This window comes from Eleutherodactylus coqui, chromosome 7 (genome assembly GCF_035609145.1).
Source record: "Eleutherodactylus coqui strain aEleCoq1 chromosome 7, aEleCoq1.hap1, whole genome shotgun sequence".
Classification (NCBI taxonomy): Eukaryota; Metazoa; Chordata; class Amphibia; order Anura; family Eleutherodactylidae; genus Eleutherodactylus; species Eleutherodactylus coqui.
The window spans coordinates 214,020,743-214,037,707 of NC_089843.1; the positions used below are offsets into that span (position 1 = coordinate 214,020,743).

Sequence of the window (16,965 nt, forward strand, 5' to 3'; positions counted from 1 at the left end):
CATTATTTACCAGCACTAATAAAGAAGATACCTAAATAGCCATTTTCTGTACATTTTGCTTTTCAAAACAGAAATTAAAAAAAAAAATTGTTTATACCTAAAACCTGCAAATCATCCTGCAAAGAACAATCCCTTATGCAGCTCTACTAACTGAGAAATAAATGTGGAATGTGTTGACACAAAAAGTCTTTTTAGAATGGGTTCACACAGGGCGAATTTGCCGTGGAATTTCCGTCCGGAATTACGCCGTGGCAAATCCACCTGCGGCTGCTAATCCTGGGTTTAGCCAGCCATGTGGATGAGATTTCTCAGAAATCTTGTGCACACAGGACGGTGAATCCATTGCAGCAAAGCCTGCAGAAGCCGGCGTTGGGGTGCAGATTCACCGGCCGCAGCATGTCCATTCTTTCTTTTTTTCACTGCGACCACGCTCTCCTCTATGGGAGCACTGGCCACAGCAGAAATGCGTGGAGCCACGCTGCTTCAAAACCTGAGGCTAAGTGCCACGGGTTTTGAAGCAGCGCGTTCCCAGTGGAAATCTCACGTTTTTTAACTGCGACAAAACCGCGAGATTTCCGTCGGGAATACATCCTGTGTGACCGCAGACTAATAAGAAATCTGTTTATATTAAGGGAAAGTAATAATAATAAAGCATAACAAACCCTATAAAGATTTGTGTTGTCATAGTCGTAATGACCCGCTGAATAAAATAGAATGTAAAAGAATTCCCCAAATCTATACATCAATAGCTTTCTTTCCTGTTACGCTGCAGCAAAAGATATTAATGAAATTTATTCATTACATTACATGTACCCAAAATTGGTTCCTATAAAAATTAGAACTCGGCCCACAAAATACAAGATCTCGTTCAGCTACACTGATGGAGAAATTAGAACGCTATGCATCTTGGAATTTTGACAACTTGAAACTTAAAATGAGATCTGCACTGACATTTAGGGCTCATTCAGAGAACCGCTGTTTTTGTGCACTAAAGCCACGAGAAAAGATTGCGCCTGTCGTGCCATATAGATTATGTGAATGGCTACTTTAGGCTACTTGAAGTAGCCCATTCACACGATCGGAGATGCGTACTGCGTGCTTTCAAGGCTCCCATAGGAGTGTATGGAAAGAACATAGCAAAGACAGGACATGTTTTACCTTTGTGTACACCACGGGGCCGACATGCGTGTTTGCACTCGCGTGTCCTATCCTTCGTTAGGTGTGCTGGTTCAGTCCACCTAACATTCTGTCATGTGATCATTTCTATAGGAACTTACTGGTTCCTATTAGAAGAGCGTTCTGTGTGCTGCTAACAGTGCAAAACCAGTGCTTGTCCAAACAAGCCCTGACTGACAGGCCACATGTCACTTTTAGGATTCTTTAGTTACCTCCCCCACACACCTGACGATCTTCAGCCATACAGAGCCATGCTTCTCCTCACATAGTTGGCTCATCTTTTATCCGCAGAGGCATATTCATCATTGAACTCCATGCCAGGAACATCTTTGGAGCACACGCTTTGACTGTTCATCATTACTGGAGCACACTCCATGGAGCATACTCGGAGCATCCAGTTGTGCTCGAACCAAAAGCAGTTTTTAAAGCAAAGCATCAAAATGACAGCCCCGTGCAACAGCTCTGAGCCTGATTATCCTGGACAGATAGTTGTGCTACATTAAAATGGATGGAGAAGCAGCACAGATGTAGCCGCCAGAAGCCACTTCACCATCCAATGATTATTTAGAAGCTTGTATAGACTGATGGTAGAAGCCCGTAGAAAGTGAGATATTTTTTACATTAACAAGTATACATTAATGTTCAGCTTGTTACTATTAATGGATGAATAATTCACACAAACTAGGTTATATCAGCTTCAAACTTCTGGGTCACATGATGCTGGTGCTTGATATGTTCATCATTGCATCTTCTGGAGCATCAGTGCTCTACACTCCAGCAGGTCAATGATTCACTCTATGATGTCACTTATTACTCTAGGAATGATTATACCTATTATACCTCATCCACTCTCGGCTCGATTATTGCAACTCGTTGCTGGTCAGCCTCACCTGCTCCAGACTCTATCCCCCCCAATCCATCCTGAATGTGGCAGCCAGGCTCATCTTCCTGTACAGCAGTTACTCGGACACCTCTGCCTTGTGCCAGTCACTGCACTGGCTGCCCGTCAAATACAGACTACAATTTAAGCTCACTACTCTCATCCACAAAGCCCTCCATAGCACCGCATCGTCCTACATTGCTTCCCTCATCTAAATCCACCACCCAGCCTGCACCCTCTCCTCTGCTAACGAAATCGGACAAAGTGCCCCTCTAATTCGAACCTCTCATTGCCACCTCCAAGACTTCTCCAGAGCAGCACCTGTCCTCTGGAACATGCTACCAAAAATATCCAGGCAATCACTGACACACTAAACTTCAGCGTGCTCTAAAAACACCCCTCTTCAGGGAGGCATACCATATCCCCTAAACCAAACCCCTCTGTACTCTGCCTGATAACACGCTCCCTGTCCTACCGACTGCAGTTCCTGCTAGCTGTAATCCGGCACTATACGGCCTGACTATTGTCTGTGTGTATAGCATCCCTCACTCTCCACCCCGCCATACCTTGCACATCTCCACCCCACCATACCGTGCATATCTCCAGCCCCTTTACCTTCAGTATCACCGCACTATTTGTAGCATGTAAGCTCGTTGGAGCAGGACCCTCACCCCTACTGTTTCCATCAATTGATTACTTCATGTAACTGTGGTCTTGTTTTATTTCCCCTGTATTGAAAGCGCTGCAGAATATGTTGGCGCTATGTCAATAAAGATTATTATTATTACCTAAGATTGTGTATAATACCAGCCTTACTCATCTTTACATTTTATCTATTTACAGTAGCCTTTTTGAAGGACACTTACAAGAAATCATTTTTCTCTTTGCCATTTATAATATTAACCAGAATCCTGACATCTTACCCAATTTTACACTGGGATACTATTTTTATGACACATTCATGTATGAAAAACTGGCAATACTCTATGTTTTACATCTTCTGTCCGGCCCTGATAAGATGATACCTAATTATTCGTGTACCGGCCATGGCCAGCTGGCCGGGATCATCGGAGATCGATACTCATCTACCACTATTCCAGCAGCCCAAGTCTTTGGCCTCTATGGATATCCTCAGGTATTATATCCTCTAGGCATGAAAGAAAATCTATGAAATTGTATGAAACAATTAAGTCTTCAATACGTAGAATGAAGTATGGAAGGTGAATGATAACTCACCTGGTGCTCGAAGGGTTAACCCTGCCTATGGACAACCCTTCAGCACCTTTTATCCAGGTTAGTGTGTAGAAATCACTCTTTTATGCTAAATCCGCCTGTTGGAGGAGAGACCTCCAGAGTATACTAGCTTCTCTGGGTAACCAGGAGCTCGTCTTGAAATAACAGCCGATGTCTGATAGAAAAATTACCCCACGCTACAGAGGACTACGAGTGAGCAGATTCTTCAGTACATAAAAGAATCCAGGTTTATTGCAGCTATGCGTTTCAGCACACAAGCGTGCTTTGTTCAAGCTTAAAGGGGTTGTCCCGCGCCGAAACGGGTTTTTTTTTTTTCAATAGCCCCCCCTGTTCGGCGCAAGACAAACCCGATGCATGTGTTGAAAAAAAAAAACGGATAGTACTTACCCGAATCCCCGCGCTCCGGTGACTTCTTACTTACCTTGCGAAGATGGCCACCGGGATCTTCACCCTCGGTGGACCACATGTCTTCTGTGCGGTCCATTGCCGATTCCAGCCTCCTGATTGGCTGGAATCGGCACACGTGATGGGGCGGAGCTACGAGGAGCAGCTCTGCAGCACGAGCAGCCCTATTCAACACGGAAAAGACCGGACTGCGCAAGCGCGTCTAATCGGGCGATTAGACGCTGAAAATTAGACGGCACCATGGAGACGAGGACGCTAGCAACGGAACAGGTAAGTTAATAACTTCTGTATGGCTCATAATTAATGCACAATGTACATTACAAAGTGCATTAATATGGCCATACAGAAGTGTATAACCCAACTTTGTTTCACGGGACAACCCCTTTAAAATACAAGGAAAACAAACAAACTTATATACATACGTTACTCACAACGAGGGATCACTCAGCGACATCATGTGATGTCCTCTGACGTAATTAGTGGGGAGGGGCTCCATCCCCTATAGCGTGGGAAATCACATGACCTTGTTTGGACCACAAACGTGTGTTCCAATTATTTAACCAACTGTATCACTACTCTCCAGACGGACAAAGAGAAACATACATTTTACTATTGTTTTTTATGAATGGATATAGATCATTCATCAATCATATGTATAACTTATTCATAAAGTGTTCCCCACATATACAATTGCTTGTAATTTTTCTATCCAACAGCGGCTGTTATCCTCTAGGCATTGGGACTCATTTATCATCTGGATTGGGTAGAATTGTGGTGTCAATAAGTTGCACTTTAGTGCCAATAATTCTTATTTATGTTTAAAGGTAGATTTTTCCTAAAGTGGGCAGGGCTTAGCGCTAGAGGTCGTCATAATTATTACACCAAGCAAGAAGATGGTGGGAATTCTAGCTGGACTATATGGCAGTTCATCGATGCCGTAGGTCTCAGATTCCATCACTTCTGGGATTTGACACACATGTGAACACAGCTTGTGGGGCGGTAGGGGAAGAGCCATATAGAAATACAGCTGGGGTCCTTCATACAATTGGTTGTATATGTGGGGAACACTTTATGAATAAGTTATACATATGATTGATGAATGATCTATATCCATTCATAAAAAACGATAGTAAAATGTATGTTTCTCTTTGTCCGACTGGAGAGTAGTGATACAGTTGGTTAAATAATTTGGACACAAGTTTGCGGTCAAAACAAGGTCATGTGATTTTCCACGGTAGACAGAATGGAGCCCCTCCCCACTAATTACATCAGAGGACATCACATGATGTTGCTGAGTGATACCTTGCCCCGCGACCTCTCTTCATACATACCCCGACGCTCCAGGACTAGAAATGAGTGAGTATATTTGCTAAAGGCAATTACTCGAGCGAGCATTGCCTTTAGCGAGTATCTCCCCGCTCTAGACTGAAGGTTTGCCGGCGCGGGGGAGTGGTGAGTAGCGGCAGTCAGCAGGAGGGAGTGGGGGGGAGAGAGGGAGAGAGAGATCTCCCCTCCGTTCCGCGCCGCTCTCCCCCGCAGCTCCCTGCCCGCTGCCGGCACCCGAACCTTCAGTCTCGAGCAATTGCCTTTAGCGAGTATACTCGCTCATCTCTATCTAGGACGTAAATGTACGTCCAAGAGCAGGAAGGGGTTAATATTTGAAAGTCCCATTGACTTTTGCGTAAAATGTTGCGTGATTGTATCACGGGCGGCACGAAGCGAGACTATTCTCCAAAAAAAGCATCACTGATGCTCAAAAAATGCGGGAAGAAAGACGGGATTTTGCAGGGATTTTCTCGTAGCAAAATCACGATCGCCCATGTGGAATTAGCCGTGGAGATCTCTGAAACGTAATGTGTATTTGTAAGATCTTTGTTTATTAACCCCTTAGTGACTAGCCTCTTTTGCACCTTAACCCTTTAATGACGTGGCCCGCTTTTCCCCCCCCCCTTTTCGTTTTTTCCTTCCCCCCTTTTAAAAATTATAACTCCTTTATTTATCCTATGACATCGCTGTATGAGTTCTTGCTTTTTGCGGGACCAGTTGTATTTTTCAATGGTGCTATTTAATGTACCATATAATGCACTGAAAAACTTTTAGAAATTCTAAGTGGAACAAAATGGAAAAAAAATGACATTCCACCATCTTTCAGTACATCTTGTTTTTTCGGCACACAGATTGCAACAAAAATGACATGATAATTTTATTCTATGGGTCAATACGATTACTACAATACCAAACTTGTTTATATATTTTTTTTTGCTGTACTATTTTTATTTTTTTTTCAAAAACATATAATTGTTTTAAATTATTCTCTGCCACCATCTTTTGCACACAATAACTTTCCTATTTTTCTGCCAATGTAGTTTCGTAAGGGCTCATTTTTTGGGGGATATCCTGTAGTTTATGTTAGTACCAATTCAGAATACATACGACTTTTTGATCGCTTTGTGTTGCATTTTTTTCTGGCAGACAGGGTGGCTGAAAAAGTGCATTTCTGGTGTTCTTTATTTTATTTTTTTTCAGACAATGTTTCCACTGCGGGGTAAATAATGAGCTACTTTGATATATCAGACTTTTATGGACATGGTGATACCAAATATGTCTTTTTCTTTTATTATTAAAATGTTTTTATTATAAATATGGTAAAATGGGGTAATTTAAACTTTTAATACTTTTTTTTTTACAATTAATAAAACGTTATTGATCTTATCTTTACTTTTTTTTTAGCCCCCCCTGGGGGACCACAACTAGCGATGCTTTGATCGCTCCTGTAGTATGACATAATGCTATAGCCTTATATGATACTGCAATTTGACAGGCAATCTATCAAGCCACCCCACGGGAATGGCTTGATAGGCAGTCTGCTAAGGCAGACCTGCGGACTTTCAGAAGGAGCTCGGCTGCCATGACATCTGTAGGGCTCCCTGCGATCCTACACGGGGGGCGTACGGGGCCCCTGAACATCAATCGGGGCATTTAAAGGGTTAATAGCTGCAATTGGCCATGCGGCCAATTGCAGCTATTGGCCGCAGGTGTCAGGTGTAATAAACAGCTGACATCTGTGCTGTATGAAGAGAGGTTGCGCCGCGATCTCTATTCATACATAACTCGACACTGCAGGGTGTAAATGTACCTCCTGGAGCAGGAAGGGGTTAATGACCAATATATTTCTTTATTTTTTTCATTGTTTTATTGATAGATCCATAACCTCTTTATTTTTTGGTTGACATTGCCAGATAAATTCTTGTTTTTTGTGGGCCAAGCTTTTTTTAATGGCACTACTTTACGGTAGGTATAATATTTTGTAAAGCATTTATTATTTTTTTTGGAGGATTTGTAAAAAAAAAAAAAAAACCTCCAACACTGCTTTTTGTTTTTCTTTGTGTTATTGGCATTTAGTGTTAATTGAAACAAAACACATGGCTGCCTATTATGTCAAGTCCGTGCGGCTCACAAGCACCATGCACAGCATGGATGCAGGGTGATGTTCACTACTATGTAGTAGATAGACAATGCACAGAAGAGCAGTGCACAGCACTACTAAAAACCGTAGCCGAGATGTAAAGCCCATGCGTCACAATAGTACTACACTCAGCACGGCAACAGGGAATGTACAGGGAACAGGGAATGTAAAAAAAAATGCACACCACACTATGTGGAATGGTAGCACTACTCCAGCGAAGGGAAAAGAAGCCTGGCCCTAACCTAGCAGGAATGTGACAGGTCCCTGCCTAAAGCTGGGGCATTGCCTCGATAAAAGGCCAAAACAGGGTAATAGCCATCAATGTTGCCAGCTAGGTCCCCAGGACTTCCGCCTGGACAAGAGCCATGTCCCCCTGTGTGCCCCTTAATGTATCTCAGTGTTTGGTCAAAACTAGGTAATAGCTGTCAATGCGACCGACTGGGTCCTTAGGAGGTTGGCCTGAGTGAGAGCCAAGTCCCCCTGAGTGTCTCTTAGTGTTTGGTCAAAACTGGGTAATAGCTGTCAATGTGATCGATGAGGGCCAGAGGTCAGCCAGGACGAGAGCCAACTGCCCCTGAGAGTCTCCTATTGTTTAGTCAAAACCATGTTACAACCGTCCATGTGGCCAACTGGGTCCCCAGGAAGTCAGCTTGGGCGAGAGCCAAGTCCCCTGAGTGCCCTAAGTGTCTCTCAATGTTTGGTCAAAACCAGGTAATAGCCATCAATGTCGCTGACTATGTAAACAGGAGTTCGACCTAGGCGAGCGCCACGTCCCCCTGAGTGTCTCCCAGTGTTTGGTCAAAACCGGGTAATAGCCGTCAATGTGGCCGATGGGGGCCCCAGGAAGTCAGCCCGGGTGAGAACCAAGTCCCCCAGAGTGTCTCTAAGTGTTTCCCAGTTTTTGGTCAAAATCTAGTAGTTAACGTCAATGTGGCTGACTGGGTCCCCAGGAGATCGGCCTGGACAAGCACCAAGTCCCCGAGAGTGCACCTGATTGTCTCCCAGTGAATGGTCAAAAACAGGTAATAGCCGTCAAAGTGGCCGATGGGGGCCCCAGGAGGTGGGCCTGTGTGTGCGCCAAGTGCCCCAGATTGTCTCCCAGTGTTTGGTTAAAACCAGGTGATAGCCATTAATTTGGCCGAATGGGTACCCAGAAGGTTGGCCGGGATGAGAGCCAAGTCCCATAGAATGCTCCTGAGTGTCTCCCAGTGTTAGGTCAACAGGGGGTAATAGGTGTCAATGTTGCCGATTGGAACCCAATGGTGTCGACCTGGGTGAGAACGAAATCCCCCTAGAGTGCCCTTGAGTGTCTGCCAGTGTTTGGTCAAAACCGGGTAATACCTGACAATGTGGCCAACTGAGTCCACAGTAGGTTAGCCTGGGTGAGAGCCAAGTCCCCTAAAGTGCCCCTGAGTGTCTGATAGTTTTTGGTCAAAACCGGGTGATAGCCGTCAATGTTGCTGACTGCGTCCCCAGGAAGTTGGTCTGGGAGAGATCCAAGTCCTCCTGAGTGGCCCCAGGTGTCTCCCAGTATTTGGTCAAAGCCAGGTTACATCCATCACTGTGGCCTAATGGGTGCTCAGGAAGTTGGCTTGGGCAAGAGCCATGTCCCCCTGAGCGCCCCTGAATATCTCTCAGTGTTTAATCAAAATCGGGTTACAGTCCTGACCGACTGTGTCCCCAGGAGGTTGGCCTGAGAGAAAGCCAAATCCCCTTGAGCGTCTTCCAGTGTTTGGTCAAAACCGGGTTACCGCCGTTGATGTGGCCCACTATTTACCCAGGAGGAAAGCCTGGGTGAGAGCCAAGTTTCCCTGAGTGCCTCCCAGTGTTTGATTAAAACCGGGTAATAGCCGTCAATGTGGCTGACTGGAGCCTCAGCAGTGTGGCTGGGATGAAAACCATGTCAACCTGAGCGCCCATGGGTGTCTCCCAGTTTTTTGGTCAAAGCTGGTTTACAGACGTCAATATGGCCAACTGGGTTCTCAGCTGGTCGGCCTGGGCGAGCGCCAACTCACCCTGAGTGCCCCTGAATGTCTCCCACTGTTTTGTCAAAACCGGGTAATACCCGTCAATGTAGCCGACTGGGTCCCTAGGAGATCCCTCTGGGCAGATGCCAAGTCCCCTGAGTGTCTCCCAGTGTTTTGTCAAAACCGGGTAATAGCCATCATTGTGGCCGACTTGATCCTCAGGAGGTAGGCCTGGGCGAGAGCCAATTCCCCTTAAGTGCCCATGAGTGTCTCTCATCGTTTGGTCAAAACCGGGCCATAGCCGTCAATGTGGCTACCCAGAAGATCGGTCTGGGTGAGAGCCAAGTCCACCTGAGTGTCTTCCCCTGTTTGGTCAAAACTGGGTAATAGCCATCAATGTGGCTGTTTGGGCCCGCAGGAGATAAGCCTGGGCGAGAGCCAAGTCCTCCTGAGTTGCCTTTGAGCATCTCCCAGTGTTTGGTCAAAACTAGGTTATAACCGTTCATGCGAACTGAGTACCAAGGAAGTCAGCCCTGAGTGCCGCTGAGTGTTTCTCAGTGTTTGGTAAAAACCAGGTGGTAGACATTAATGTGGCTGTCTGGGTCCCCAATAGATCGGCCTGGGCAAGCGCAAAGTCCGCTATAGCACCCCTGAGTGTCTGCAAGTGTTTGGTCAAAAACAGACTACAGCTGTCAAGGGGGTGGTTGGGTTCACAGGAAGTCAGCCTAGGTGAGAGTCAAGTCCTCTTGAGTGCCCCTGAGTGCCTGCCAGTGTTTGGTCAAAACCAGGTAATAGCCGTCAATTTGGACGACTGGGTCCTCGGGACTATGGCCTGGGTGATAGCCAAGTCCCCCTGGGTGCCCCTAAGTGTCTCCCAGTGTTTCGTCAAAACTGGGTAATAGCTGTCAATGTGAAGGTTGGGTGTCCTAGAAGGTCAGCTCGGACGAGAGCCAAGTCTCCCTGAGTTACCTTTGAGTGTCTCCAAGTGTTTGATGAAAACCGGGTAATGTCAATCAATGTGGCTGACTGAGTACCCAGAAGGTTGGCCTGGGCGAGAGCCAAGTCACCCTGAGTTGCCCCTAAGTGTCTCCCAGTGTTTGGTCAAAACCGGGTAATAGCCGTTAATTTGGCTGAATGGGTACCCAGAAGATCGGCCTGGGCAAGAGCCAACTCCCCTAGAATGCCCCTGAGTGTCTCCCAGTGTTAGATCCTCACAGGGTAATATATGTCAGCGTTGCCGATTGGGATGCAATGGTGTTGACCTGGGTGTGAGCCAAGTCCCTGTAGAGTGCCCCTGAGTGTCTGCCAGTGTTTGGTCAAAACCGGGTAATACCCGTCATTGTGACCAACCGAGTCCACAGTAGGTCAGCCTGGGTGAGAGCCATGTCCACCTGAGTGCTTTCCAGTGTTTGGTCAAAACTGGGTAATAGCCATCAATGTGGCTGATTGGGTGGGAGCCAAGTCCTCCTGAGTTGCCTCTGAGTGTCTCCCAGTGTTTGGTCAAAGCTGAGTTATAACTGTCAATGTGAACTGGGTACCAAGGAAGTCAGCCTAAGCTAGAGTTAAGTCCCCTGAGCGCCGCTGAGTGTTTCCCAGTGTTTGGTCAAAACCGGGTAAAAGACATTAATGTGGCTGCCTGGGTCCCCAATTGATCGGCCTGAGCGCCCCTGAGTGCCTGTCAGTGTTTGGTCAAAACCAGATAATAGCCATCAATGTGGCCAACAGGGTCCCTAAGAGGTCGGCCGTGGAGAGAACCAAGTCCCCCTGTGTCTCGGAGTGTTTCCCAGTGTTTGGTCCAAACCTGGTTACAACCATCAATGTGGACAACTGGGTCCTCAGTATATTGGCCTGGGCGAGTGCCAGGTCCCCCTGAGTGTCTCCAGTGTTTCATCAAAACCGGGTAATAGCTGTCGATGTGAAGGTTGGGGGTCCTAGGATGTCAGCCGGGGTGAGAGACAAGTCCCCCTGATTTGCCTCTGAGTGTCTCCAAGTGTTTGGTCAAAACTGGGTAATAGCCATCAATGTGGCCGACTGGGTACCCAGAAGGTTGGTCTGGGCGACAGCCAAGTCCCCCTGAGTTGCCCCTGAGTGTCTCCCAGTGTTTGCTCAAGACTGGGTAATAGCCATCAATGTGGCCAACTGGGTACCCAGAAGGTTGGTCTGGGCGACAGCCAAGTCCCCCTGAGTTGCCCCTGAGTGTCTCCCAGTGTTTGCTCAAGACTGGGTAATAGCCATCAATGTGGCCAACTGGGTACCCAGAAGGTTGGTCTGGGCGACAGCCAAGTCCCCCTGAGTTGCCCCTAAGTGTCTCCCAGTGTTTAGTCAAAACTGGGGAAAATCTATCAATTTGGCCGATGGGGGCCCAGGAGGTTGGACTGGACGAGTGCCAGGTACACCTAAGTGCCACTGAGTGTGTCCCAGTGTTTGGTCAAAACCGGATAATAGCTGTCGATGTAACCATTGGGGGTCCTAGGAGCTCATCACTCGGTCACCGAAACTAAAAGTTCTCACCCTGGCAGAACGATTGTACACTCTGCTTTGGGCTTTCTGAGCCCTCTGCAGGTGTTCCCTGACAATGGGCATTACAGTATTAATGCGATCCTGCATCTGAGCCACGTGCTCTATGACAATCCTATAGGGAGTAGACTCGGTCTCCCAGGTTTCTCTGGCTATATCCAACAACCCTCTGGGGTGCCGACCATATAGCAACTCAAATGGCGAGAAGTCTGTGGTACTTCCTGTATGAAGAACATGAGATAAGGTAACAGACGGTTCCAGTCCCGACCATCTTTCTCTACTACCCGCTTTAGCATTTGCTTCAGGGTCTTATTGAACCTCTCCACCAACCAATCTGTCTGAGGGTGGTATACCAAGGTTCATATGTGATCAATTTTAAAAAGTTGGCACAATTCTTTTGTTACTTTGGACATGAAGGGGGTCCCTTGATCCGTGAGGATTTCCTTGGGAAGACCTATTCTGGAGGACATGATGGACAACTCTCGTGCAATGTTTTTAGCAGTAGGTCTTGCCTCAGGGTATCGAGTGGCATAATCTAACACGACCAAAATGTATTGATGTCCTCTAGCCGACTTGACTATGGGACCTACTAAATCCATCCCAATTCTTTCAAAGGGAATCTCTATAATCGGGAGAGGCACTAAGGGACTGCAGAAGTGTGACACAGGAGTGGTGATCTGACAGGTGGTGCATGACTCACAGTACTCTTTTATATCCTTATATACCCCTGGCCAGAAGAACCTTTGAAGAATTCTATCCTGGGTTTTATCAGTTCCTAAATGCCCTCCTAATACATGATTATGTGCTAAGTCTAGCACCTTGCGCCTGTACGGCTTTGGCACAACCAACTGCTCCACCACTTTCCTGCTTATTCTTGTTATTCTATACTGATGCAGTTATCATTCATGGCAAAATGAGGGAACTGTTGGTCAGAACCCGGTTCCTGAAACACATTATTTATCAGTATGACATATTCTTTGGCATTAATAAGAGTAGGGTCCCTTAACTGGGCTGTCCCAAAGTTCCTAGGCGCAGCCTCCAGATCGGACACATCCTGAACCGAGGGGTGGACTTCCTCTTCAGCACCCTTTCCAGCCAGGACCCGTAAAGGAAAAGTTTAGAGATGGGCGAACGTACTCGTTTTGAGTAATTACTCGATCGAGCACCGCGATTTTCGAGTACTTCCGTACTCGGGTGAAAAGATTCGGGGGGCGCCGTGGGTGAGTGGGGGGTTGCAGCGGGGAGTGGGGGGGAGAGGGAGAGAGAGAGGGCTCTCCCCTGTTCTCCGCTGCTACCCCCCAGCTCCTGACAATTTTGTGACGGAGGTGGCACAGGATTGGAATTATGATTGTACAATAATTTATCAGCAATTCTCGTCAGCATTGTGGGCTGTCGCCCACAATTTCAAAGAGGGTTGCTGCCAGACCCTGCCAACCCTCTGCAGTGTGTGTCTCCAGTTCCTCCTCATCCAAAACGCACTTATAAATAGACATGAGGTCGGTGTGGCTATCAAGCGAGCATGTGGCATGAGGGCAGCTGAGCGCTGTGCAGGGAAAATTTTGTGTGCGCTGTGGACGCAGGCTCGTGCAGGGGATTGAACAGCAATGCCAGCATGTAACCCAGGAGAAGAGGCAAGGGTGTCACCCGCAGGTGGGGATTGGCCTTCGTTGCACCTAGTGTGTTGCTTAGCTAATATGTGCCAGCGCATGTGCCTTGCTTCTTACAGTCTGTCACGCAAATTGTTAGGAGGGTGACCGCCAGGCTCTTGCCGACAATTTGGCTTAATAGAGCAACCTGGGAGCCTCAAATGCACCTATGCATGCTGCCCCTGCCGTTCCCTATCAGATTCTGTGTTGTTTTCATGACTTTCTGATGTTTTTAGGTGTTTCACACAACCTCCCCTATGCGGAGCATCGGTCAGCTTGAAAAATGCTCGAGTCTCCCATAGACTTCAATGGTGTTCATTACTTGAAACGAGCTCTCGAGCATTACGAAAAGTTCAACTTGCGTAACGAGCAGCCGAGCATTTTGGTGTTCGCTCATCTTTAGTCGTGCCAAGAGTCGGTTTCTTTAGCACTGGGTATATGATGGTGCGTTTGTAAGAAGAGGGAAAGATGCCAGAGGTCAAGTTGGTAACTGGGGACAGCCCACTAATGGAGGCTGTGAAATTACGTGGCACTGTCTAAGAATTCAGCCCCATGTACTAAGTAATGTTTTTAAGAGAGATGAAGCTCCCATTCTCTCCCAATCCAGTCCCTGAGGAATTCAGAAAGCCCCTTCTATCTGAAAAGGATTTAGATCTTGTTCAAAACTACTACCATAGCTTAGTTGCAGAGTGGTGAAAGAAATCTAGAATGAATTTACCTATGTTGACCTTATGATAAAGTTTATTATTAGTTAGTCTGCACCTCTTGCCCTTTTAGGTCTGGTTATATATATATATATATATATATATATATATATATATATATATATATATATATATATGTGTGTGTGTGTATATATATATATATATATACATATATATCTATGTGTGTGTATATATATATATATATATATATATATATATATATATATAGTGAAAGCCCTCACTGACTAACTCGTCATGAATTCTCTAACTTACCGATGTTGCACAAGCATGAAATTTGGGATGATCATTTTTTAGGTCCTAAATATGAAAAATAAAGGGGTCAGAGCTCGAAATTCAATGCTTAGTGAAAAGTATTTGTAATGTAGCAAATATAATTATCTAATTTCCCGGTGTCGTACAAACATCAAATTTAACAGGAGCTTTCTTTAGAACCTAAGTAGAAGTAAATGGGTCACAATTTGAAAATTCAATGCTCAGTGAAAAAGTATTGGTACCCATGTGTAATGTACCAAATCTAATTCTCTAACATCCCGATGTCATACAAACATGAAATTTGGGATGATCATTCTTTAGGTCCTAAATAGGAAAAGTAAAGGGGTCACAATTCGAAAACCCAATGCTAAGTGCAAAAGTATTGGCACCCCTGTATAATGAACCAAATCTAATTCTCTAACTTGCTGATGTCGTACAAGCATGAAATTTGACTGGAGCATTCTTTAGGTCCTACATAGGAAAAGTAAAGGGGTCACAACGCAATTATTCAATGCTAATTGCAAAAGTAAGTGCACCCATATATAATATAACTTCCCGGTGTCGTAAAATCGTGAAATTTAGCGCAAGCATTTTTTTGGTCCGAAATGAGGAGAGTGGGAGGGGTGGCACATTCTGCAGTGGGACATCGGTACATGCAGCCTGCGGAGAATCTAATGCTCCTCTATGTGTATACAAATTTTATTCCTCAGTTACTCTAAAGTAACCTTCACCTCATAAAATTTTCAGTGCAAATAACACGTAAACACCAGTATCAAATTAACTCAGGCGAGGCCGGGTATATCAGCTAGTCTATATATGCATAAAGGTGAATGCCTTCACACACTGACTCGCTGATTAAGTCGCCACTAATTCTCTTACTTCCCCATGTTGTACAAATATGAAATTTGGGATACTCATTCTTTATGTCCTAAATAGAAAAGGTAAAGGGGTCACAATTCAAAAATTCAATGCTAAGTGAAAAAGTATTGACGCCCCTGTGCAATGGACCAAATGTAATTCCCTAACTTCCCGATGTTGTAAAAACATGAAATTTGGCAGGAGAATTCTTTAGGTCCTAAGTAGGAAAAGTAAAGGGGTCACAACTTAAAAAATGTAATGCTAAGTGCAAAAGGATTGGCGCCCCTGTGTAATGTACAAAATCTAATTCTCTAACTTCCTGATGTCGTACAAACATGAAATTTAGGATGATGACTCTAAGTAGGAAAAGTAAGGGGTCACAACTTGAAAATTCAATGCTAAGTGCAAACGTATTGGCGCCCCTGTGCAATGTACCAAATCTAATTCTCTAACTTTCTGATGTCGTACAAACATGAAATTTGGGATGATCATTCTTTAGGTCCTAAATAGGAAAAGTAAAGAGGTCACAACTTGATTATTCAATGCTAAGTGCAAAAGAATTTACACCCCTATGTAATGTAACTTCCCGGTGTTCTACAAACATGAAATTTAGCACAAGCCTTCTTCTTTAGGTCCTAGATAGGAAAAGTAAAGGGGTCATGACTTGATTATTCAATGCTATGTGCAAAAGAACTGCCACTCCTATAACTTCCCGGTGTCGAGCAAACATTAAATTTGGCACAACCATTCTTTAGGTTCTAAATTGGAAAAGTAAAGGGGTCACAACTCAATTATTCAATGCTAAGTGCAGAAGTAAGTGCACCCCTATATAATGTAACTTCTTGGTGTCGTACAAGCATGAAATATGGCGCAAGCATTCTTCAGGTCCTAAATGAGGAGGGTGGGAGGGGTGGCAAATTCTGCATAGGGACATCCATACATGCAGCATGAGGAGAATCTTATGCTCCTGTATGTGTATACATATTTTATTCCTCGGATACTCTAAGGTAACCTTGACTTCATAAAATTTTCCATGCAAACATGTAAACACCTGTATAAAATTAACTCGGACGAGGTATATCGGCTAGTATGTTATGACTGCGGCATGTTAGTGATTCTCACCAGCTAAATTTGATGTTAACTTTCTTGAGCTTTGTAAAATACTATGTGAGTATAAAGGATTTTGGTCAGAATATCAATTTTGAGTGCATTCATTTTTCCAACCCAGGATAGCGGACATTTTTGCTATACTTTAAGTTCTGACTCAGTATAAGAATTTAGATCAAAAATTTGATCAGGGCATGCTGAAATCTGAGTTCCTAAATATCTTTGGGAGGACCCCTTTCACTGAAAGGGGAATAGTTCTTGGAGGTGTTTGGCTTCATCTGGAGGGACTAGATATACTTAGTCTTTCTGATTTTTGTGTTTACTTTAAAATTACTAAGTCTGCTGTATGTAGCAAATTCCTGTAAAATCACAGGAAGGCATATTGTAGGATTTGGAACATATATTTGAAGATCATCTGCAAAAAAAAGGATAGTTTCTGCTTCTGTTTCCCTAAAGTTACTCTTTTGACCAAAATATCATGTCTGAGGACGTTGACTAAAGATTCTATCACTAATATATATATATATATATATATATATATATATATATATATATATATATATATATATATATATATATATATATATATATATATATATATATATATATATATATATATATATATATATATATATATATTTATATATATATATAGTGATAAGGGGCACTACTGTCTCTGTTAGGAAGAAGGTCTGGATCAGAGTCCTCAGGT

At 44.6% G+C, this 16,965-nt stretch overlaps 1 protein-coding gene across 1 annotated transcript in view; it reads left to right on the top strand.

The window, feature by feature from the left end:
- LOC136573593 (vomeronasal type-2 receptor 26-like) overlaps positions 1 to 16,965 on the top strand; it is a 50,559-nt gene that overhangs the window by 1,931 nt on the left and 31,663 nt on the right. Inside the window, exon 2 of the mRNA XM_066574865.1 lies at positions 2,900 to 3,191. Within this exon, the coding sequence (XP_066430962.1) occupies positions 2,900 to 3,191 (292 nt within the window). The remainder of the gene's footprint in view (positions 1 to 2,899; positions 3,192 to 16,965) is intronic.